The 17,439-nt window shown below is 49.7% G+C and overlaps 1 protein-coding gene across 1 annotated transcript in view; it reads right to left on the bottom strand.

Annotated features, from left to right (window-relative positions):
• Positions 1–17,439, bottom strand: part of CACNA1I (calcium voltage-gated channel subunit alpha1 I) — a 127,363-nt gene that overhangs the window by 35,648 nt on the left and 74,276 nt on the right. Inside the window, exons 9-16 of the mRNA XM_043501920.1 lie at positions 7,308–7,459; positions 6,337–6,522; positions 5,478–5,595; positions 4,757–4,912; positions 4,369–4,459; positions 2,645–2,847; positions 967–1,386; positions 73–173 (exon numbers count right to left, since the gene is read on the bottom strand). Of these exons, the coding sequence (XP_043357855.1) occupies positions 73–173; positions 967–1,386; positions 2,645–2,847; positions 4,369–4,459; positions 4,757–4,912; positions 5,478–5,595; positions 6,337–6,522; positions 7,308–7,459 (1,427 nt within the window). The remainder of the gene's footprint in view (positions 1–72; positions 174–966; positions 1,387–2,644; positions 2,848–4,368; positions 4,460–4,756; positions 4,913–5,477; positions 5,596–6,336; positions 6,523–7,307; positions 7,460–17,439) is intronic.

Here is a 17,439-nt window from a genome sequence, read left to right as displayed (position 1 = left end):
CCAACCCATGTACGTGGCTGCTGCAACAGGATTATACTAAACCACCCCTCCACCAACAAAATTGGGATGAACCTGTTTTGTGGAGAGAAGAGGTAGATGGACCAATCCTCCCGTATCTCACACCAGTCTGGCTTGTATACGTCCATCATCTTCCGGATGCGGAAACACAGGCTCTGCAGGACACAAGGGAATGGGTTGTCAATGGCCACCTCCCCACTTCACTGAGAAGTCCATTCCGTCCTTTTTCTTTAAACCTAACATACCAGTAACTTGGATACATTGCCTCCCCAGATCCTCCTCTCTCTACCCTCTCTGCCCCGACCCCACATGAGGACATATGAGCTGATGTCATAGTCACAGGGGGAGCGATGAGGTGGGTGGAAAATTCATTGGGGCTGCTATTCCATAAGCCTGTTTTCCTCCCAGAAGAAAGAGTATCAAGCTTCACTTCTGACTCCTTAAAACTGAACCTGATGCTAGTCTGTACTCTGCTGTGGAACGCTGACACTGACGCTGCCCATTGCATTCTGGATCTTTGTACCAGCACTGCCCATGAACCTCAGGGACAGTGGAAACAGAGTACTGCGTCCACAGCCTAGCCAATGAGCCTAAGGCAGAATGGGCATCTACTGGCATCTTTCCTCCTAAGTGAGGTCCTAGTGATGTCATTTTATACAGTGAAAACATCTGCTAAAATCTCCACTGTCCCTGACCCCACTGGAGTGTCACAATAATCTCTTCAGTTTTGGGAACCAGAGCCTTGGAGGCTGGCTAAGAAGCAGCACTCTGGTCTTCTTCTGCTTGAGGCTCCGAGAGACCTCAGGCTAGCCCATAGGGATTCTATGATCTGATCTTGCCTTGAGCACGGATGTCTCCCAGGCTGGCACAACTCACCTCCCATCTTTTGTGATTGCTGTCCCCCTTGTAAGCCCTTGGTGCTCCTTTGGTGAAGCCCCCTGTACTCACATAGTCTATCTCTTCCTCGTCCTCTCCATGTTCCTTGCGGTCGTCCATCTTTGGAAAAATCTCCTTAGCGATATTGGGCATTTTGCCATTGCAGTCCTGGTGCTCGCTGGTGCCCAGAGCCACACCCACCTTCCGTGCTGCCCTGTGACTGGATGGGACTGATGACATCAGCTCCACCAGGTCACAGGAATCTTTGGTGTCCAGCGAGAGCGTCCGCCGGTGATGAGGGGCCCTTCCCATCCCGTCTCGTTCTCCATCCGCCACCCTGTGCCTTTCCCCAGACAGCAGAGATTCATGCTCGGCAGATGGAGACTTCTGTTTTAGGCTGTGTCTCCGAGCCAGGCTGTTCCAGCTGGAGCGGCGGCTCCCCCAGGCCCCGCTGCGGCCCCATGCACCATAGTGAGAACTGCGAGAGCTGGACTGTAAGAGAGGGAGACAGGGATTCAGTGACTCGGGTCACGGGGAAGATGGGGCCTCAGAAGGTTAGATCAAAGACTAACCTCTGGGGCCCCTAAATCTCCTAATACAAGATTACAAAGCCCTGCTCTCCCACCCCTCCAGGAGAGGCATTTTGTGAACTCAAAGGTGACCTCTATAAATCTGGCATCAAATTAATTATTATTATTATTAATTAATAATTCTTAATTGGCCACTGTCACATTTATTTTATAGCCCCAGCTGTGTACCTTTCACATAAGGTACATGTGCTTTTACACATAAGGTATACATAACTTTACACATAAGGTAAGTTAGAAAGCAAAGGGCTTGTTTAGTCATTTACACCAATGGACAGTGGGGTTAAAGCCCTACAAAATCAGGTTGGTAGCTTTTTGCACTTGCTTTGCATTGGTGCACAGGGAACAGGGTGATGGATAAATCCAGCCCATAGTCTTTGCCTCAAAGAGCTTACAATCCAAATGAGAGGAAAAAGCAAGAGATATGGGTTTGAGGGTCTCAGCCTAGTCTTCCACATCACCAAATCTCAACACCAATTGTTACCCGCAGCCATCTCTGCTCAGGAGAAAAAAGGACTGGGATAGCAGGGTATGCTGCACATCAGGATTGAGGTGCCAGTAAAGCTGTGTGTGTTGGTGGTTGAAGTGCCCAAGCACTGAACTAACAGGGGTGCTAGAGGACAGGATCGAAGTGCACTGGCAGAACTGTGAGTGATGGTAGTCTGGAGGAATAGACACGGGTGGCAGGCCTAGGACAGGAAAGGGTGCTGCAGGTCAAGGTTTTGCTTTTCACCTGAACTAAGGGCTCCAGAAACTTCTCCAGGTAGAGGACCTATTAGGTCTGATATTAACCATCCTTTCCTTATGGCAGAAGCTCTCCATGTGTTTTTTATGTTACTGAGGAGGCAGGGCACCATAATTCCAAGCTCTGTGCTCCAGAACTGCGGTGGAGGGCTAAGAGGTCAATGCACATTTCATTCTGGAGGGAAGACTCCAAAGGAGATAACAAGGCAGTTGAATCCTACACCCAGTCATAGTGGAATATGGATCGAGAAACTGGAAATGGCGACCACCTCAGGCTAAATGGGGACAGGCAACAAGCTTCTGTTAGTAAGTTTCCAGTAGGGGTAGAACCCCCAATGGAATTCCAAGATGATGGCATTGAGATAATGGATCCCCTGGGTTTCAGAAGAAGTATGTTACTCACGGTTCTACTCACTCACCAGTGACCTCTGGTCGTAGGTCACTCTCCCCAGTGACATCACACTGCTCTTCCTGGAACCCAAGGCAATGAGGATCTGGTCTGGCTGCAGGGAATTCCGGGCAGAACTTGTGACCCCACCAGCTGCCACTGGCTGGTTGGAAGAAGGTAGGCTGGGGTCAAGGTGTCCATTTGGGGTCATGGGAATTGCACAGAGCCTGGGATCTGAGCAGAAAAACACAGAGAGAGAAAGAGAGAAGAAGACATTCCTTTCCCTTCTGCATTCCCTCTCTTCTGGCTTTGGAGGGGGAAGGATGTTTCACACAACAGCTTTTACTTAGCTGAGTCCACTTGCTCAGCCTCCTTCGCTCTAATGGACCCAGAGCAGGGAGTGTGCCTACAAGAGAGCTCTGCTTAAGGTCAGGCAAAGCCAGTGGCGAGCCAATCAGATAGCTCTCCCTGCAGACTCACGCCACAAGGCTCTTGCCTGGGAGCACATGAGGGAGACAGTGTCCCCACTTGCTAGAACTAGTGGGCAGTCATCCACACATCTGAAACAAATGCTACAACTGTGAGACCAGCAGCCATTGAATATTTTAGGCATGTTCCCTGTTTTTCTCAGATCAGTTTGTTGGGCTGAGATACTGAGGGGCAGATTGAGACTTATTGGAGCCCAGATCCACCAAAACTTTGTGGCCGCCTTGGAAATCCTTTATCTTTCTCCAAATTCCCATGCACACACTCCTCCTCCCAGTCTGCTTTGAATTCTCACTGACTCACTGTTGCACTGGGCCCCCTCACTGCTCACAGATCCTAAGGATCCAGCAAACCAGCTTTAATTTGCTCCTGCGGGGTGCCAGGGAGAGGCACAGATGGGAGAAAGAAGAAATCAAAATATTCTTAATAATAAATAGGCTGCTCTTTTCTATTACATTCATAGATATTAAGGCCAGAAGGGACCATTCTGATGGCCTAGTCTGACCTCCTGTATAACACAGGCCGTCATAGGCGCCGACTTCCCCTCTGCCTGGTGGGTGCTCCAGCCCCGGAGCACCCATGCAGTCGGCGCCTATGCTAAGGACTAATTATCCTCACTGTTAGAAATGTGCCCCTTATTTCTAGTCTGAATTTGTCCACAGCTTCAGCTTCCACCCATTGGATCTCATTATGCCCTTTTCTGCTAGATTAAAGAGCCATTTACCATGAGAAATCTTTTCCCCCTGTAGGTACTTGTAGATCATGATCAAGTCACCTCTTAACCTTCTCTTGGATAAATTAATTCATTTAGATTACTTCCTTTCTCATTATGAGGCAAGTTTTCTAGACCTCATATCATTCTTGTAGCTCTTCTCTGAATCCTTTCCAATTTAAGTGTAGACACCAGAACTGGACACAGAATTCCAGCAATGGTCTCACCAATGCTGTATGCAGATGTAGTAACGCCTCCCTGCTCCTACTTGATGCAATATCTCCGACCTGCTTCGCTATCCAAGGATCACATTTGCCTTAGCTACAGCATTACAGAATTTTGCCATAGCTCTAATTTTTGCAAGTGACATTGCAAACAGACTTTAAAACAAACAAAACTGCATAAAACTGCATTGCCATGAAAGTGCTTTAGTCAGGGCCAAAGCCTTCTGGCCCACCTTGGAAAGAGGAATGAGATGTTACGGAGATTTGCACATTTACATTTTTTACCCAGCTGCTGGTAGGACAAGAGCAAATGAGGTGGGAGGATCTACTGACCTGAGACATCCTGGCTGTCCTGGAACTTGTCAAAGTCCTCCATGTTTGATGAACTCTGATCTTCGTCCGAGTACGACCGGTTGGCATCACCCTGGAATAGAAAAATCAGTGCAAAGGTCTGTGACTCATGAGCCCCCCAGGGGAAGGGATTCTGTTCCCTCTGATTGTCCATTACTACAGATGATAGAGGAATCCCTGTGTGGTCTGCAAGTGCTTAATTGCTGAACTCCTGGCCAATGGAGGGGGACTGAGTCACCTTTGCAGGGTGCATAAGATGAGGTGTTAACTCCCTCCTCTATATCAGTGGTTTGACACCCCCAGGAAGGAGTGTCTTCCCCTTAGGCTGTCTCCCTCATCTGCATCTCACCTCCATGGAGGGGCAACTCACCTCAGCCTGGAAGCCCTCCACCAGGATAGCCACCAGTAGATTGAAGAGGACATAGTTGCCAAAGGTCATGAGGGCCACAAAGTAAAGGGATGCCCATGGTGAGGTGGAGGCCATGCCATTATACAGCACAACGTTCCAGTCCTCCTGGGTCAGGATCTGCAAGACAGAAGAGAGGCTGCGTGAGCCCCCTGGAGCAAAGTGAGAGTGAAAGGGATTATAGAGGAAGAAGGCTGCATTAATGAGCAGTGAGAGGAAAAACATCTAACCACCACATGCCTATTGCAGAGTGAGGCTCCCCCATATTCTCACAACATCCCATCCCAGGTGCCTAATGACTGCCATCAGTGAACATGGTCCATCTCTCACGTAGTCTCCATGGCAATAGCTCAAGAGACCTCAGGCGAATGGGAAGAGACAAACACACACAAGCACAGTGTGCACGCTACGGTGACATTAAACACAGGAGTTGCCCCAACAGCTATGACCTTTCTAAATGCTCCTTGGAGGTCGCAAAGATGTCAGCTGCTTGATTATACAGCATGTTTCTCTCGCTCTTCTCTCAGGATCACATGCTGGAGCCTTGTGGATTGGTTTTTGTGTCATCAGGAATGAGTGTAACATTCAATTGTACAAACCTACAACTAATTCTTGATCCAATTCATTTTGAGATCCCCCTCCAATCTCATTGTCTGGCCTGCCCATGGAAGCTGTGCTGACTCACCTGGAACACAGTGACGATGGCCCAGAGCAGCGAGTCAAAATTCTTCCGGTCAGGCACTGTGTCTCCGGTGTCTGTCCGGAGGCTGAATTTGCACCCAAAGATGTGCATTCCCAGGATGCTGTTGGGTGGGGAAGAGGAGACGGTGTCCAATTTAAATATCTCTGCCACCAAAATGAGCTTGTTAGAGCAGTTCCCCTTTTTTCTTTCACAATCCAACCTGCTGCCACTTGTCACCAGAGTAAGGGATATAAAAATTTAGCTAACCCATCAAGACCTACCGGTGAATAAGTGCAAAACACTGATCAGCCTGTATCTCCTCATGCACCCTCTCCTTCCCCCTGCACCACCATAAGCATCAAGACTCCCAGCTTCTGGCTACTCCATCCAGTTCTGCCCCCATGGCCGCTACCTCCACCATTCTCTCTTGTTCCATTGCCTGTTTCCACCCACTTCTAGCTTATCTGCATGGTGTGCTGTGAAATACTGCCAGGTGCTCCACACCACACTTCTGTAATAATTAGTGAGGGGGAAAGGGAGGAGTCAGACTGTTCCCTGCAGTGAACAACAGGTCACTGACAGAATTCGCCCTTTCTAATGGAAACCCAGATCAGCATACTCCCTGGCTGGCAAAGTTTCTCCACCCCCACCAAGCCTCTACTTGTGAACACCTGAGGGCCAGATCCTCAGCTGATACAGTCAATTTACACCAGCTGAGGATCTGTCTCTGAGAACTAACCAAGTTCCTCTTGATGTCTAAAGTAAAGACATGGGCAGGATGAGTCACAAAGAGATTGGCGCCAGGGTTTGTATATGCCCTGCAATGCCTCCTCAAATTGCTCTAAAGACAACACCTCCTCACCTGAAGATAAAGATGAAGAGCATAAGGAGCATACAGAAAGTGGCCACATTGTCCATGGTCTTCATCAGCACTACCAGCTGGCGTCGCAGAGCAGGCATGAAACGTACGAGCTTCAGCACCCGCAAGAGACGGAAAGTTCTCAGCACTGACAGCCCCCCATCTGACTGGCCAATGATCTCCCAGATGCTGTGGCCCAGAGAGACAAAGGAGGAGAGAGAAAGTTGGACAAGGAGAGACGCAGACGAAAAGGGACAAAGAAAGAGAGCGTTAGAAAAACAGGACAGAGGTAGTGAGAGAAGGAGAGAGAACTCTTTCACCAATGCAGCGTCTGTGTGTGTAAAAGAGAGAATCTGTGTGAACCGAGAGAGTGTAAAAGAGAGAATTCTGTGTGAATTCAAGTGTGTGTTGGTAGGGTGTGCATGTGTGTTCAAAAAAATCTGGGTGTAAAAGAGAATCTGAATCAGATGCGTGTATGCAGTGTACATTTTGTATGTATATGTCTGTAAAACTGCATTTCTTGCTGGGGAAAACTGAAGTGCTGCTCAGCTACTTGGGCGTGTTCAAATGCTGTATCATAAGGACCTACAGGGGAAAGCTCCTTTATAATACTTTGCACTTCTACAGCATGTTTCATCCAAGTATCTCAAAATGCTTTACATGCCCCAATTAATTAAGCCTCACAAACTTCTGAGGTAGATAACTATTATTATCCCCATTTTACAGAGGGGGAAACGGAGGCACAGAAAGGTTATGTGACTTGCCCAAGGTCAGTGAGTCAGTGTTCGAGCTGGAAATAAAATCTAGAGCTCCTGATTCTTTGCCTTGTGCATTAAACATGCTTTCCCTCAGATTGTAACTGATTAAAAAGCTGAAGCATGTATGGCACAGCAACCCAGTTCAGGCACTGATCTGCCTCTCTGTATCTGCACCTCAGTATCCCCAGCCTGGGCTCCCTATTTTGGGGTCGTCACCTGATGATGACAATGATGCTGTCGAAGATGTTGTAGGGATTGCGGAGGTAATCAAAGAGGCCAAAGGCGGCAAGTTTCAGGATCATCTCCAGGGCAAACATGCTGGTGAACACAACATTGCTGATCTCCAAGATGTTGGTCAGTTCTTCTGGCTGCAGGAGCAGCAAAAGCAAGGATCAGAATCGGGCAAGATCTGAAAATGTCACCTCAGAAATTAAAGGATACTGTTCTTGTATGACACACGGTTGTGCATGGATGGGAGTCATGCAGGAAATGGGAACGATGGTAGAGCTGATTACAGAGGGGACCAATGGTGCCATCTTTGGGCTTTTCTATACTTAAAATGCAACAGTGACACAGCTGTGTTGCTGTGTCACCTCAGTGTAGACACTACCTATGCTGATGGGAGGGCTTTTCCCTTCACGTAGGAACTCTACCTCCCTGAGAGGCAGCAGCTAGCTTGACAGAAGAATTTTTCTATCCATCTAGTGCTGGGGGACTTAAGTCAGCTTAACTAAACGGCTCAAGGGTGTGGATTTTTCCACACTCCTCAGTGATGTAGTTATGACGACCTAATTTTCTTATGTAGACCAGACCTCAGTGTTCTCTTTCTCCTTTGTGTTTACACAGTCCCTCCCCAGCAAGCTCCCAACCCTACCTCCCAACCTTCTCCCTGCCCCCTTTCCTTTCTCTTTCCACACATCTGTCCTTTGGTCCCCTGTTTTCTCTCTTTTCTACCCCATTCTCCTCTCTCCCCTCCCCCCATCCTTTTCCTTGCCAGAATTCATTTGCTGGGCCTGCTCTGGCAATCTTTTCTCATACCTTCCTCTTTGCAGTGGTCTAAGTAATTACCCAGGGGAATATCAGAGTGCATGAATAACACATCAGCAATGAGGAGTAGCCTGTTAATGTCTAACAACAAGGGACAGAGAGAACAAGAGGAAATAAGAAACAGAGGGAAATGGACAATGAGGAAGAAAGAGGAAACTGGCGAGACAATGGGAGAAATTCCCAAGAAACCAAACAGGGCAAATATGTCAGTAAAAGGAAATAACTGGTCCAGGCCAGGATATTTGCATCTACTGAATCCGTGACACCTTTTGCCACAGGTAACTCAGCTTCTTCCAGCCAAAGGGTGGTGTGTGTGTGATAGAGAGAAAGAGAGAGCTTTAATGACTCAATCACTTGAACAAGCCTGAACAAATTCAATTACTCCTCCTTTTGTTTTCAGAATTAATGGATATTTCTTTGCTGTGCTCAGTTCTTGGAGGCCCCTCTGACAAGGCTGGGAAGTGGTCCAGCCCGTTTGCTCAGCAATGATGAAGTGGATGTTTATATGGCTGGGGGCTGTGATGACACCATTGATGACATATTCTTTCCATCCTCTCTCAGAAAGGGACGGCTGGGGGGGGGGTGGGTGTTGTGAAGCGGAGGAGGAGCCCTCCCCCCAGTTGATTATGATGGTCTCATTTATATGTGTGAGAGTATACTGGCTCCCCTCACTGGCTGAATTGGAACGCCACTAGGTTAGCCAGCAAGGGGAATGGAAATAAACATAACAATGTCTGACACATTCCTGTCAGTAGGGGGCAGACTCTCTCTTTCTCTTTTGCTCTGTCGCACATACTTCAATGAGACTTTAATGGCATGACAAGCAACAAAAGTGTCACCAACGTGAAAGGAAAGTCAGACTCCTCGTGTACAGGACAGTACAAGCTGCCCAGGATAGGATTACATAGCTGAAGTCTGATTCCCCCCACGCTCCTGTCCCTTCCATCCCTAAAGGAGCAGCTCCCGTAGTCCAATCCTAGAGGGAACTGACATGAGCAAGCCTAATACATTCTAACCACTAGGGGGCAGCCGCATTCACAAGAGAGGACAGGCAGGGGAGCCCATCAGGAATGGAGACGGGGACTGCATCCAGGCCTAAGCAAACGTTCTCCACTGAAGTGTGCACTGCCCCATGGGGCCCTGTGCGGAGGAGACTCATTGACTCACCTTTTTTATTGATGATGACAAGGGCAGGGTTACTGTCCTTTTAAAGGAAAGGTGCTTAAATTAAGAAAATAATGGGGTCTCCTCCCTTCCCCACAGGTTGTACCAGCAGTACATTGGGGGGAGGGGTGCTCACACACACACACACACACACACACACACACACAGAGTAATACAGTTCTGGTTCTTTCCCTCCTGCCTCCTCCCATGGGCTGCACCTAGAGTCCACTCCAGGAGGCACAAGAATCCAACTCTGATTGTTCTTTTCCCAAGTAAATTAATGAACTGGAGCGTGCTCCCAAGTCACCATACCCTCCATGTCCTTTTCTAACTGAGCTCTCATTCCAGTTATTGAAGCCAGTCGCCCACCCCAAAGCACATTCTTTATAAAAAATATGCTTATGATATGAATATGACATAACTGAGATATACTTTATGCACGATGGCTCATGTAAGATATCATTAGAAAGGTTATCATTTACTGAATGTGATTATCCAATTTGTATGCTTGTATCATTTCTGTATCTGAAGCTAGGAATATTGACTACGTATCTATATTTCAACTATGTTACTTTGGGTGATGCTCCCTGCTAACACTTGAGGTACAACAATGAAAACCTGGACAGTGCTGATGGCCCATCAGCAAGTGACAATGGACTGTAAAAGAGCTTAGTCTTCCTGGGAACCTGTTGGTCAGCCTGTGAAGAACAGCTACAGGGGCCCTACAGAGTCATGTGACCATGTCACCTGATACTGGAACCCAGCTTGAATTCTGTATTTTTCCACAAGAAGCGGGGGGGGGGATGCAGGGGTGTCAAACTGGGAAACAAAGGACTCATGCTTTATGCAAATCCTATTTAAGGGTGGGGAATGAGATAATCCAGGTAGTCAGTTCTCCCCTGCTACCTCACCCAAGATGGTTGCTGGAAACAACTAAGACTGAACTGGGGGAAAGAAAGAACTGGACTCAGGCTGGAAGGGTATCTGGCCTGTGAAGATTAGAACCACATTTAGGGAGAATTTACATGTAACCAGTTTCTTTAGTGTATTAAGCTTAGTTTACATGCTCTTTTTTATTTTCTTAGTAATCTGCCTTGTTCTGTCTGCTACCTCCTTAACTATTTAAAATACACCTATTAAAGTTAATACATTTATTTCTGGTTTATAATCCAGTTTATGTGATTTCTAACTGGGGGCGGGGTGAGGAGTTGTGCATACCCTCCTCCACATTGAGGGAAGAGGTGAATTTCATATAATTTTAAGTTTGTACTCAAGGCAGGGGCGAGGGGTGGACATCTGGGTGCTGTGGCAAGCCCTTTAAACTGAGCCTTCTCAGAGCAGACTGTCTCTCTGTGCAGCTGGATGTGGCCCTGCCTGTGTGCTTGGCTGGGAAAGGCTGGGGAGCCTAGCCCAGCAAGACCAGGTAAAAGGGGGCCCAGGCTGGCAGAACAGTCTGACTCAGTGGTGTCCCGGCACACCAGCTGACATCCCAGGGGGTCCAGCCCGTCACAACTGTACCCTCCATATCCTTTTCTAACTGAACTTCCATTTCAGTTCCTAAAGCCAACCCCCCACCCCCAACCATCCATGTGCCTGTACCGTATTTGACACATGCTGACCAAAACCACTTTTTCACTCAACCCTTTCTCTCCTCAGCACCTCTACCTTTCCCCTTCTTCACTAGGACCTGGCTTTGATTTCATTCTGGCTGGGGAAAGGGGAAATTGAAGGCTCTCCCCATGCCACAGAATTTTATACCCTGCTGGTTTCTCTAAAATCAAAATAAAAGGCGGGGAGGCTCAATTTCCATCCATAATTACATTTGAATAACAAAACGGGTCCTGAAAAACTAGGGAGAGAGAGAAAGAGAGAGCACGGGGAGGAGAGAGATGAAGATAACCTGAAAGCCAGGCAGTAATGACATAGCAGGGAATGAGATGCCCATATGCTAAACAGAGACGCCAATTTCAGCATGAATCAAATGATTATGTCAATGCGGATGAAGAATGTAAAAAGACGACACGGCATAATGGTGGATTAGCCTGCTCTGTGCTGTCCACACATCCGCTCTCTCACTGTCTTGTAGGGTGCAACTGATATTTTAAAAGTCATGCTTGCATCTCTCCTAAGGAAAAGGTCACCTGTTCTCTCCAGCCCTCCTCCCTTCCCTGACATCTGTTTCTCTAGTCAAGTCCACACCTGTTAATCTTTTTCTAATGGGCCATCAATCACCTCCCAAGCATTCTTCCCAGAGAGAGGGGCAGGAATGGAGGAAGGGAAAGGTGGGGGTGAGGTGGGAGGGAATAGGAATTGTGAGATAAAGGGAGAAAAGGAAAGAGGAAAAAACAAAACAGTTCCATTCTGCCAAAAAAAGGAAGAAGGAGAGATGGTAAAGGAATAGGAGAGAAAAGAGAGAGGACAGAAAGGAAGATAAAGAGTGATACAAAGAAAGATTAAAGATGAAGTGGAAAAATTAAAAAAAAGGAGATAAAGGGAGGGAGAGGAGCCAGCTGGATCCATGAGGCCTGAGGCAACACACTCCTAGAGCAAAGACAGACCCTGCATTGCAGCTATTTCTGGAGAGACAGATGATTAGCCAGAGTGAAAAGAACCATTAGCATTGAGCCCAAGGCGCTGTTGGTGGGGCTAGAGGCCCCCATCCTCAAGAGAGTTTCCAACACATCTGGGACTAGCAATACCATCATGTGTTTTCAGCTTAACTATGACTGATAGCGGACACAGCTGATGGCTGGGGCAGAGTGTGTGTAGGGGGGTGGAGGAGGGAGCTTCTCTCTGGCAGAGGAAGGGTAATCTTGAAGGAGGGGGGAGGCTGAAAGGAAGCCAATCACTCTCCTTCCGGCTGCTCCCACACAAATAACCACAACCAACTGGTTTACACAGGGTTGTAGAAAACTGCTTTGGATCAAATAAATAGCAGCCCACTGTTCTTTCCCCACTACTTTTTTTGAGGTTTAACAAAAACATGGTTCCACTTTCCTTCTTGAGTCATTTCCAGGCTTCCTGGCTCTTTCCAGAGTCAGTAAAACTGACAAAGCCATGAGGAAAGGTCTGCAATTCACACCTAAGTTACCTCTAAGCTGCACGGCCACCTATTAAGTGCCGTGCAGGCGCTCAGGGCTGCAGCAGGGAGAGATTCCTCTTCCCCAGCCCTGGACCCAACCCAACCCCAACCCAACCCAGCCTGGCCTGGACCTGCCGCAGCCGTGGGAGAGGCACCCTTCCCCTGGCCATAACCTAGCCTGGACTGGACCTGCCACGGTCATGGGAGAGGCACCTCTCCTAGGGCCCCAACTCAGCCTCAGCCTGGACCTGCTGCGCCAGGGAGAGGCACCTCTCCCCCGAAGCCGAGGTGCTGCTGCGGGGAGAGAAAGCTGGGGGAGTCCTCTCTCCCCATCGCAGCCCTGGAGCAGCCTGCACTCCAAACCCCTCATCCCCCGGGCCCACCCCAGAGCCTCCAGCTGAAGCCCTGACCCCTCCCCCGCCCACCCCAACCCTCTGACTCAGCCTTGATCTCCTCATCCCCGGCCCCGCCCCAGAGCCCACACCCCCAGATGGAGCCCTCAGCCCCCACACTCCAACCCTCTGCCCCAGCCCTGAGCCCCCTCCCACACTCCAAACCCCTCGGCCCCACTCCCACCACATGAATTTTCTAATGTGCACCAATATGAAGGTGATGTGTGACACATCACCTCCATATTGGTGCACATAACAAAATTAATTCAGCACATGGGTTGGAAAAATTAGAGGGAACACTGATTCACACCATCTCCTGCCTAGCCAGAAGCAGAAAGTATCAGAAACCTCCCCAGCACAGAAGCCTGTTTTCTCTGTCTCCCACACAGGATTGCCAGCCCAGAGAATGCACAAGTCTTACGCATGAGCATTGGGGAAAAACACTTAAATGGAACTTTTCCTAAGTATGGAGTGTTGGGGCCCAAGTAGGGGAGGGGGAAGGAAGCAGTCAGATGTGAATGGGGTGGTGGGGGGGTGGATGTCATGGTTCGGGCCACTTTTTCTTGTCTCAGAACTAGTTTGTCTATCCTGAATCTGGATTTCTTTCCAACTCCATGAAACTATCTGATTCAGATTCCCACAGCAGTGAACCCTCTCTCCCTGCTAGGATTAAGCAGATCTGTGAAACAATGTAGTCCACCTTTATGCTGGGGGAAGCTGATTTCATTTGGAGCCTCCCCTTAATGATCAGATGATGGAGCTGGGATGACGGAGAGCAGCTGTTTGGTCTTGACTCCCCCCACCCCCACCACACACTTCCTTACTTGAACAAAGGAATTGCTAGCCTGGATAAGACCCTAGGGTTCATCTAGTCCGATATTCTCTCTCTGACTGGGACCAATACTAGATGCTTCAGAAGGAGGTGCAAGAACACCTGTAGTGTATCAGATGACCTGTCCATATAGGGGATTTCTCCCCCCAGATCTAAATTGGCAACTATGCAGAAATCTTACTGGGGTGACTCCCTGTGGGATCATAAGACCAGCCCCATGTATCAGTACTCAGATATCAGGGTGATATGTACCTTATAAATGTAATAGAGAGATTTCTCTAGTCTGGTCATATTTGTAAATTACATCAAAGTAACTGAACAGTAACTGGAAAATCATAGAAATTACAGATGGAAATTTGGTCACACGTAGTCCAATCTCCATCCCATATCCAATTCAGGACTTCACAATTCTTTGTCTCAGTCACTTTTAGACAACTTAGGTGATGGGGTCTCCATCAGTACCCTGGGCAGATCAGTCAATAGTTTAATAAATCTCACTTCAGGAAGGTATTATTAATAGTATTTATTATTTATATTATGGTAACACCCAGAGGCCACAGTGAGGATAAGACAGTTACCTTTTCCATAACTGGCGTTCTTCGAGATGTGTTGCTCAGGTCTATTCCACAATAGGTGTGCATGCTCGTCATGTGCACCGATGCCGGAAGTTTTTCCCTTAGCAGTACCCGTAGAGGGGAGCGCCCCCCGGGACCCCTGGAGTGGCGCCTGCCTGGCGCGGTATAAGGGGAGCTGCACGCCCTCCCCACCCTCAGTTCCTTCTTGCCAGACAACTCCGACAGAGGGGAAGGAGGGTGGGATGTGAAATAGAGATGAGTGACACATCTCAAAGAACACCAGTTACAGAAAAGGTAACTGTCTTTGCTTCTTCGAGTGATTGCTCATGGGTATTCCACAACAGGTGATTCCAAGCTATATCTGTTGGAGGTGGGTAGGAGTTCACAAGTTCCCAGGACGGAGGACAGCTCTGCCGAACCCGGCATCATCCCTGGTTTGGGAGACGATCGCATAGTGCGAGGTGAACGTGTGAACCGAAGACCACATGGTGGCCCTACAAATGTCCTGGATGGGGACGTGGGCCATGAAGGCAGCCGACAAGGCCTGCGCCCAAGACAAGTGTGCCCTCACAATGGGTGGCGGGGGGACACCCACCAGCTCATAACAGGAACAGATGCACAAAGTGATTCAATTGGAAAGCCGCTGAGTGGAAATCAGCTGGTCCCTCACAGGCTCAGCCGAGGCGACAAACAGCTGCGAGGACTTTCTGAACGGCTTGGTCCGCTCGAGGTAGAAAGCCAGAGCACATTGCACATTGAGCGTGTGGAGACGGCGTTCCTCACTGGACACATGAGGCTTGGGGCAGAGGACCTGTAGAAAAATGTCCTGACCCATGTGGTAGTCGGAGTTTGGGAGGAACACGGGGTGTGGGCGGAGCTGGACTTTGTCTTTATGAAAGACTGTGTACAGCGGCTCAGAGGTCAGGGCCCTGAGCTCTGAGACTCACCTGGCCAATGTGATTGCAACCAGGAAGGCCACCTTCCACGAGAGGTGAGACCAGGAGCATGTGGCCAGTGGTTCAAACGGGGGCCCCATGAGACGAGCCAACACCAGTTTAGGTCCCACTGTGGGACCGGGGGTCTAGAATACGGAAAAAGAAAGTCCAAACCCTTAAGGAACCAGCCAATCATAGCATAGGAAAATACTGTGTGCCCTTGCACCGACGGATGGAAGGCCAATATGGCTGCCAGGTGCACCTTGACTGATGAGGACGCCAGGCCTGGGCCCTCAGGTGGAGGAGGTAATCAAGGATAAGCTGGATTAGGGTAGCCACTGGGGAGACACCCTGGTCCACCGCCCACCTAGAAAACCAGGACCATTTCACCAAATAAGCGCGGCAAGTGGAGGGCCATCTACTTTTGAGGAGGATGTGCTGAACCTGCTCTGAGCACGTCCTTTCCTCTCCACCTATTCACTGAGCAGCCATACCATGAAGTGAAGAGCTGCCAGGTTGGGGTAGAGGAGGTGGCCCTGGTCCTGAGAGAGCAGGTCCAGGCGGAGCAGCAATGGCCACGGCGGAGCTACCACCAGGCCCGTGAGGGTCCCGTACCAATGCTGCCTGGGCCACGCCGAGGCAATCAGGAGGACCCGGACCTTGTCTGTCTTTATCTTCTCCAGGACCCTGCTGATTAGAGGGAACAAGGGAAAGGCATAGAGAAGCCGGCCTCACCAGGACAGGAGAAAGGCATTGGAGATAGTACCCCTCCCCATGCTCCCCCTGAAGCAGAACCGGGGGCATTGCCAGTTCTGCCGAGTTGCGAACAGGTCCACCTGGGGAGTTCCCCACGTTTGGAAGAGCCGGTGGGCCACTTCCGGGTGCAGGGACCACTTGTTTTGAGACAAAAAGTCCCTGCTCAAGCGATCTGACCTCTTGTTCCGGGAGCCCAGTAGGTGTAAGGCCTTCAGGTGGATGTCGTGGGCTATACAGAAGTCCCACAGCCTGAGGGATTCATGGCAGAGGGCAGAGGATCAGGCCCTGCCTTGCCTGTTGATATAAAACATTGAGACATGTTGTCCGTGAGGACCCTGACTACCTTGCTCTCCAAGTGCGAGCGGAAGGCCATATACATCAGCCGCACTGCCCTGAGCTCCTTGACGTTTATATGCAAGGTCAGGTCTTGAGCCAACCCAGGCCTTGGGTCTGAAAGTTCCCCACATAGGCCCCCCAACCCAGGTCCGACGCATCAGACACCAGCTCCAATGACAGGCCCCTGTCCCTGAACGGGACCTCTTGGAGCATGTTGTTTGGGGTAGACCACCACCGTAGGTAGGTGATCACAGAGTCTGGCATGGTGAGGACCTTGTCCATCCTGTCCGTGGCCTGGGAGAACTTTGATGCCAACCAGAGCTGGAGGAACCTCATCCTGAGTCTGGCATAACGGACCACGTATGTGCATGCTGACGTGACCCCAGAGTTGTAGGCAAACCCTGGCTATTGTCACCAGGAACCTTGTGACCGACTCGATGAGACCTTTCAGGGTCTCAAATCTGTCTGGTGGGAGAGCAATCCTGGCTGACACTGAGTCCAGGAGCGCCCCAATAAACTCTTTGAGTTGGACTGGGACTAACACGGACTTGGTGTTGTTTACCAACAGGCCCAAGGCGGTGCACGTGGACAGGAGGAGCGCCACGTGATCCCTCACCTGCAACCGGGAGGTGCCCTTGACAAGCCATCGTCCAGATAGGGAAATATCTGGACCCCCCGCTGTCTGAGGTAGGCTGCTACCACTGACATGCATTTTGTAAATACCCTCAGGGCAGTGGACAGACCATACGGGAGAACCGTGAATTGGTAATGATTCTGTCCAACCACGAAATGGAGAAGCGCCTGTGCCCCTCGAATATGTGGATGTGGAAGTACGCATCCTGTAGATCGAGGGCAGCATACCAATCCCCGGGATCCAGGGAGGGGATGATGGAGGCCAGGGAGACCACGCAGAACTTGAACTTCACCATGTACTTCACCATGTACTGGTTCAGACCTCGGAGGTCCAGGATGGGCCTGAGCCCCTCTTTGGCCTTCAGGATAAGGAAATAACGGAAGTGATACCTCTTGCCCATGAACTCCTTGGACACTACCTCTATTGCTCCTAGACCTAGGAGCCGCTCCACCTCCTGCTCGAGCAGAGTTTCGTGCGAGGGATCCCCCAAGGGGGACAGGGGTGGGGGGTGGTTGGGTGGGTAGGAAATAAACTGGAGGGTGTAACCCCAGGAGATGGAGTTGAGGACTCATTGGTCCAAGGTTAGCCGCAACCA

Source organism: Dermochelys coriacea, chromosome 1 (genome assembly GCF_009764565.3).
Source record: "Dermochelys coriacea isolate rDerCor1 chromosome 1, rDerCor1.pri.v4, whole genome shotgun sequence".
NCBI lineage: Eukaryota > Metazoa > Chordata > Testudines > Dermochelyidae > Dermochelys > Dermochelys coriacea.
The sequence above is the reverse complement of the archived record's forward strand: the minus strand, read 5'-3'. Positions and strand labels throughout refer to the sequence as shown.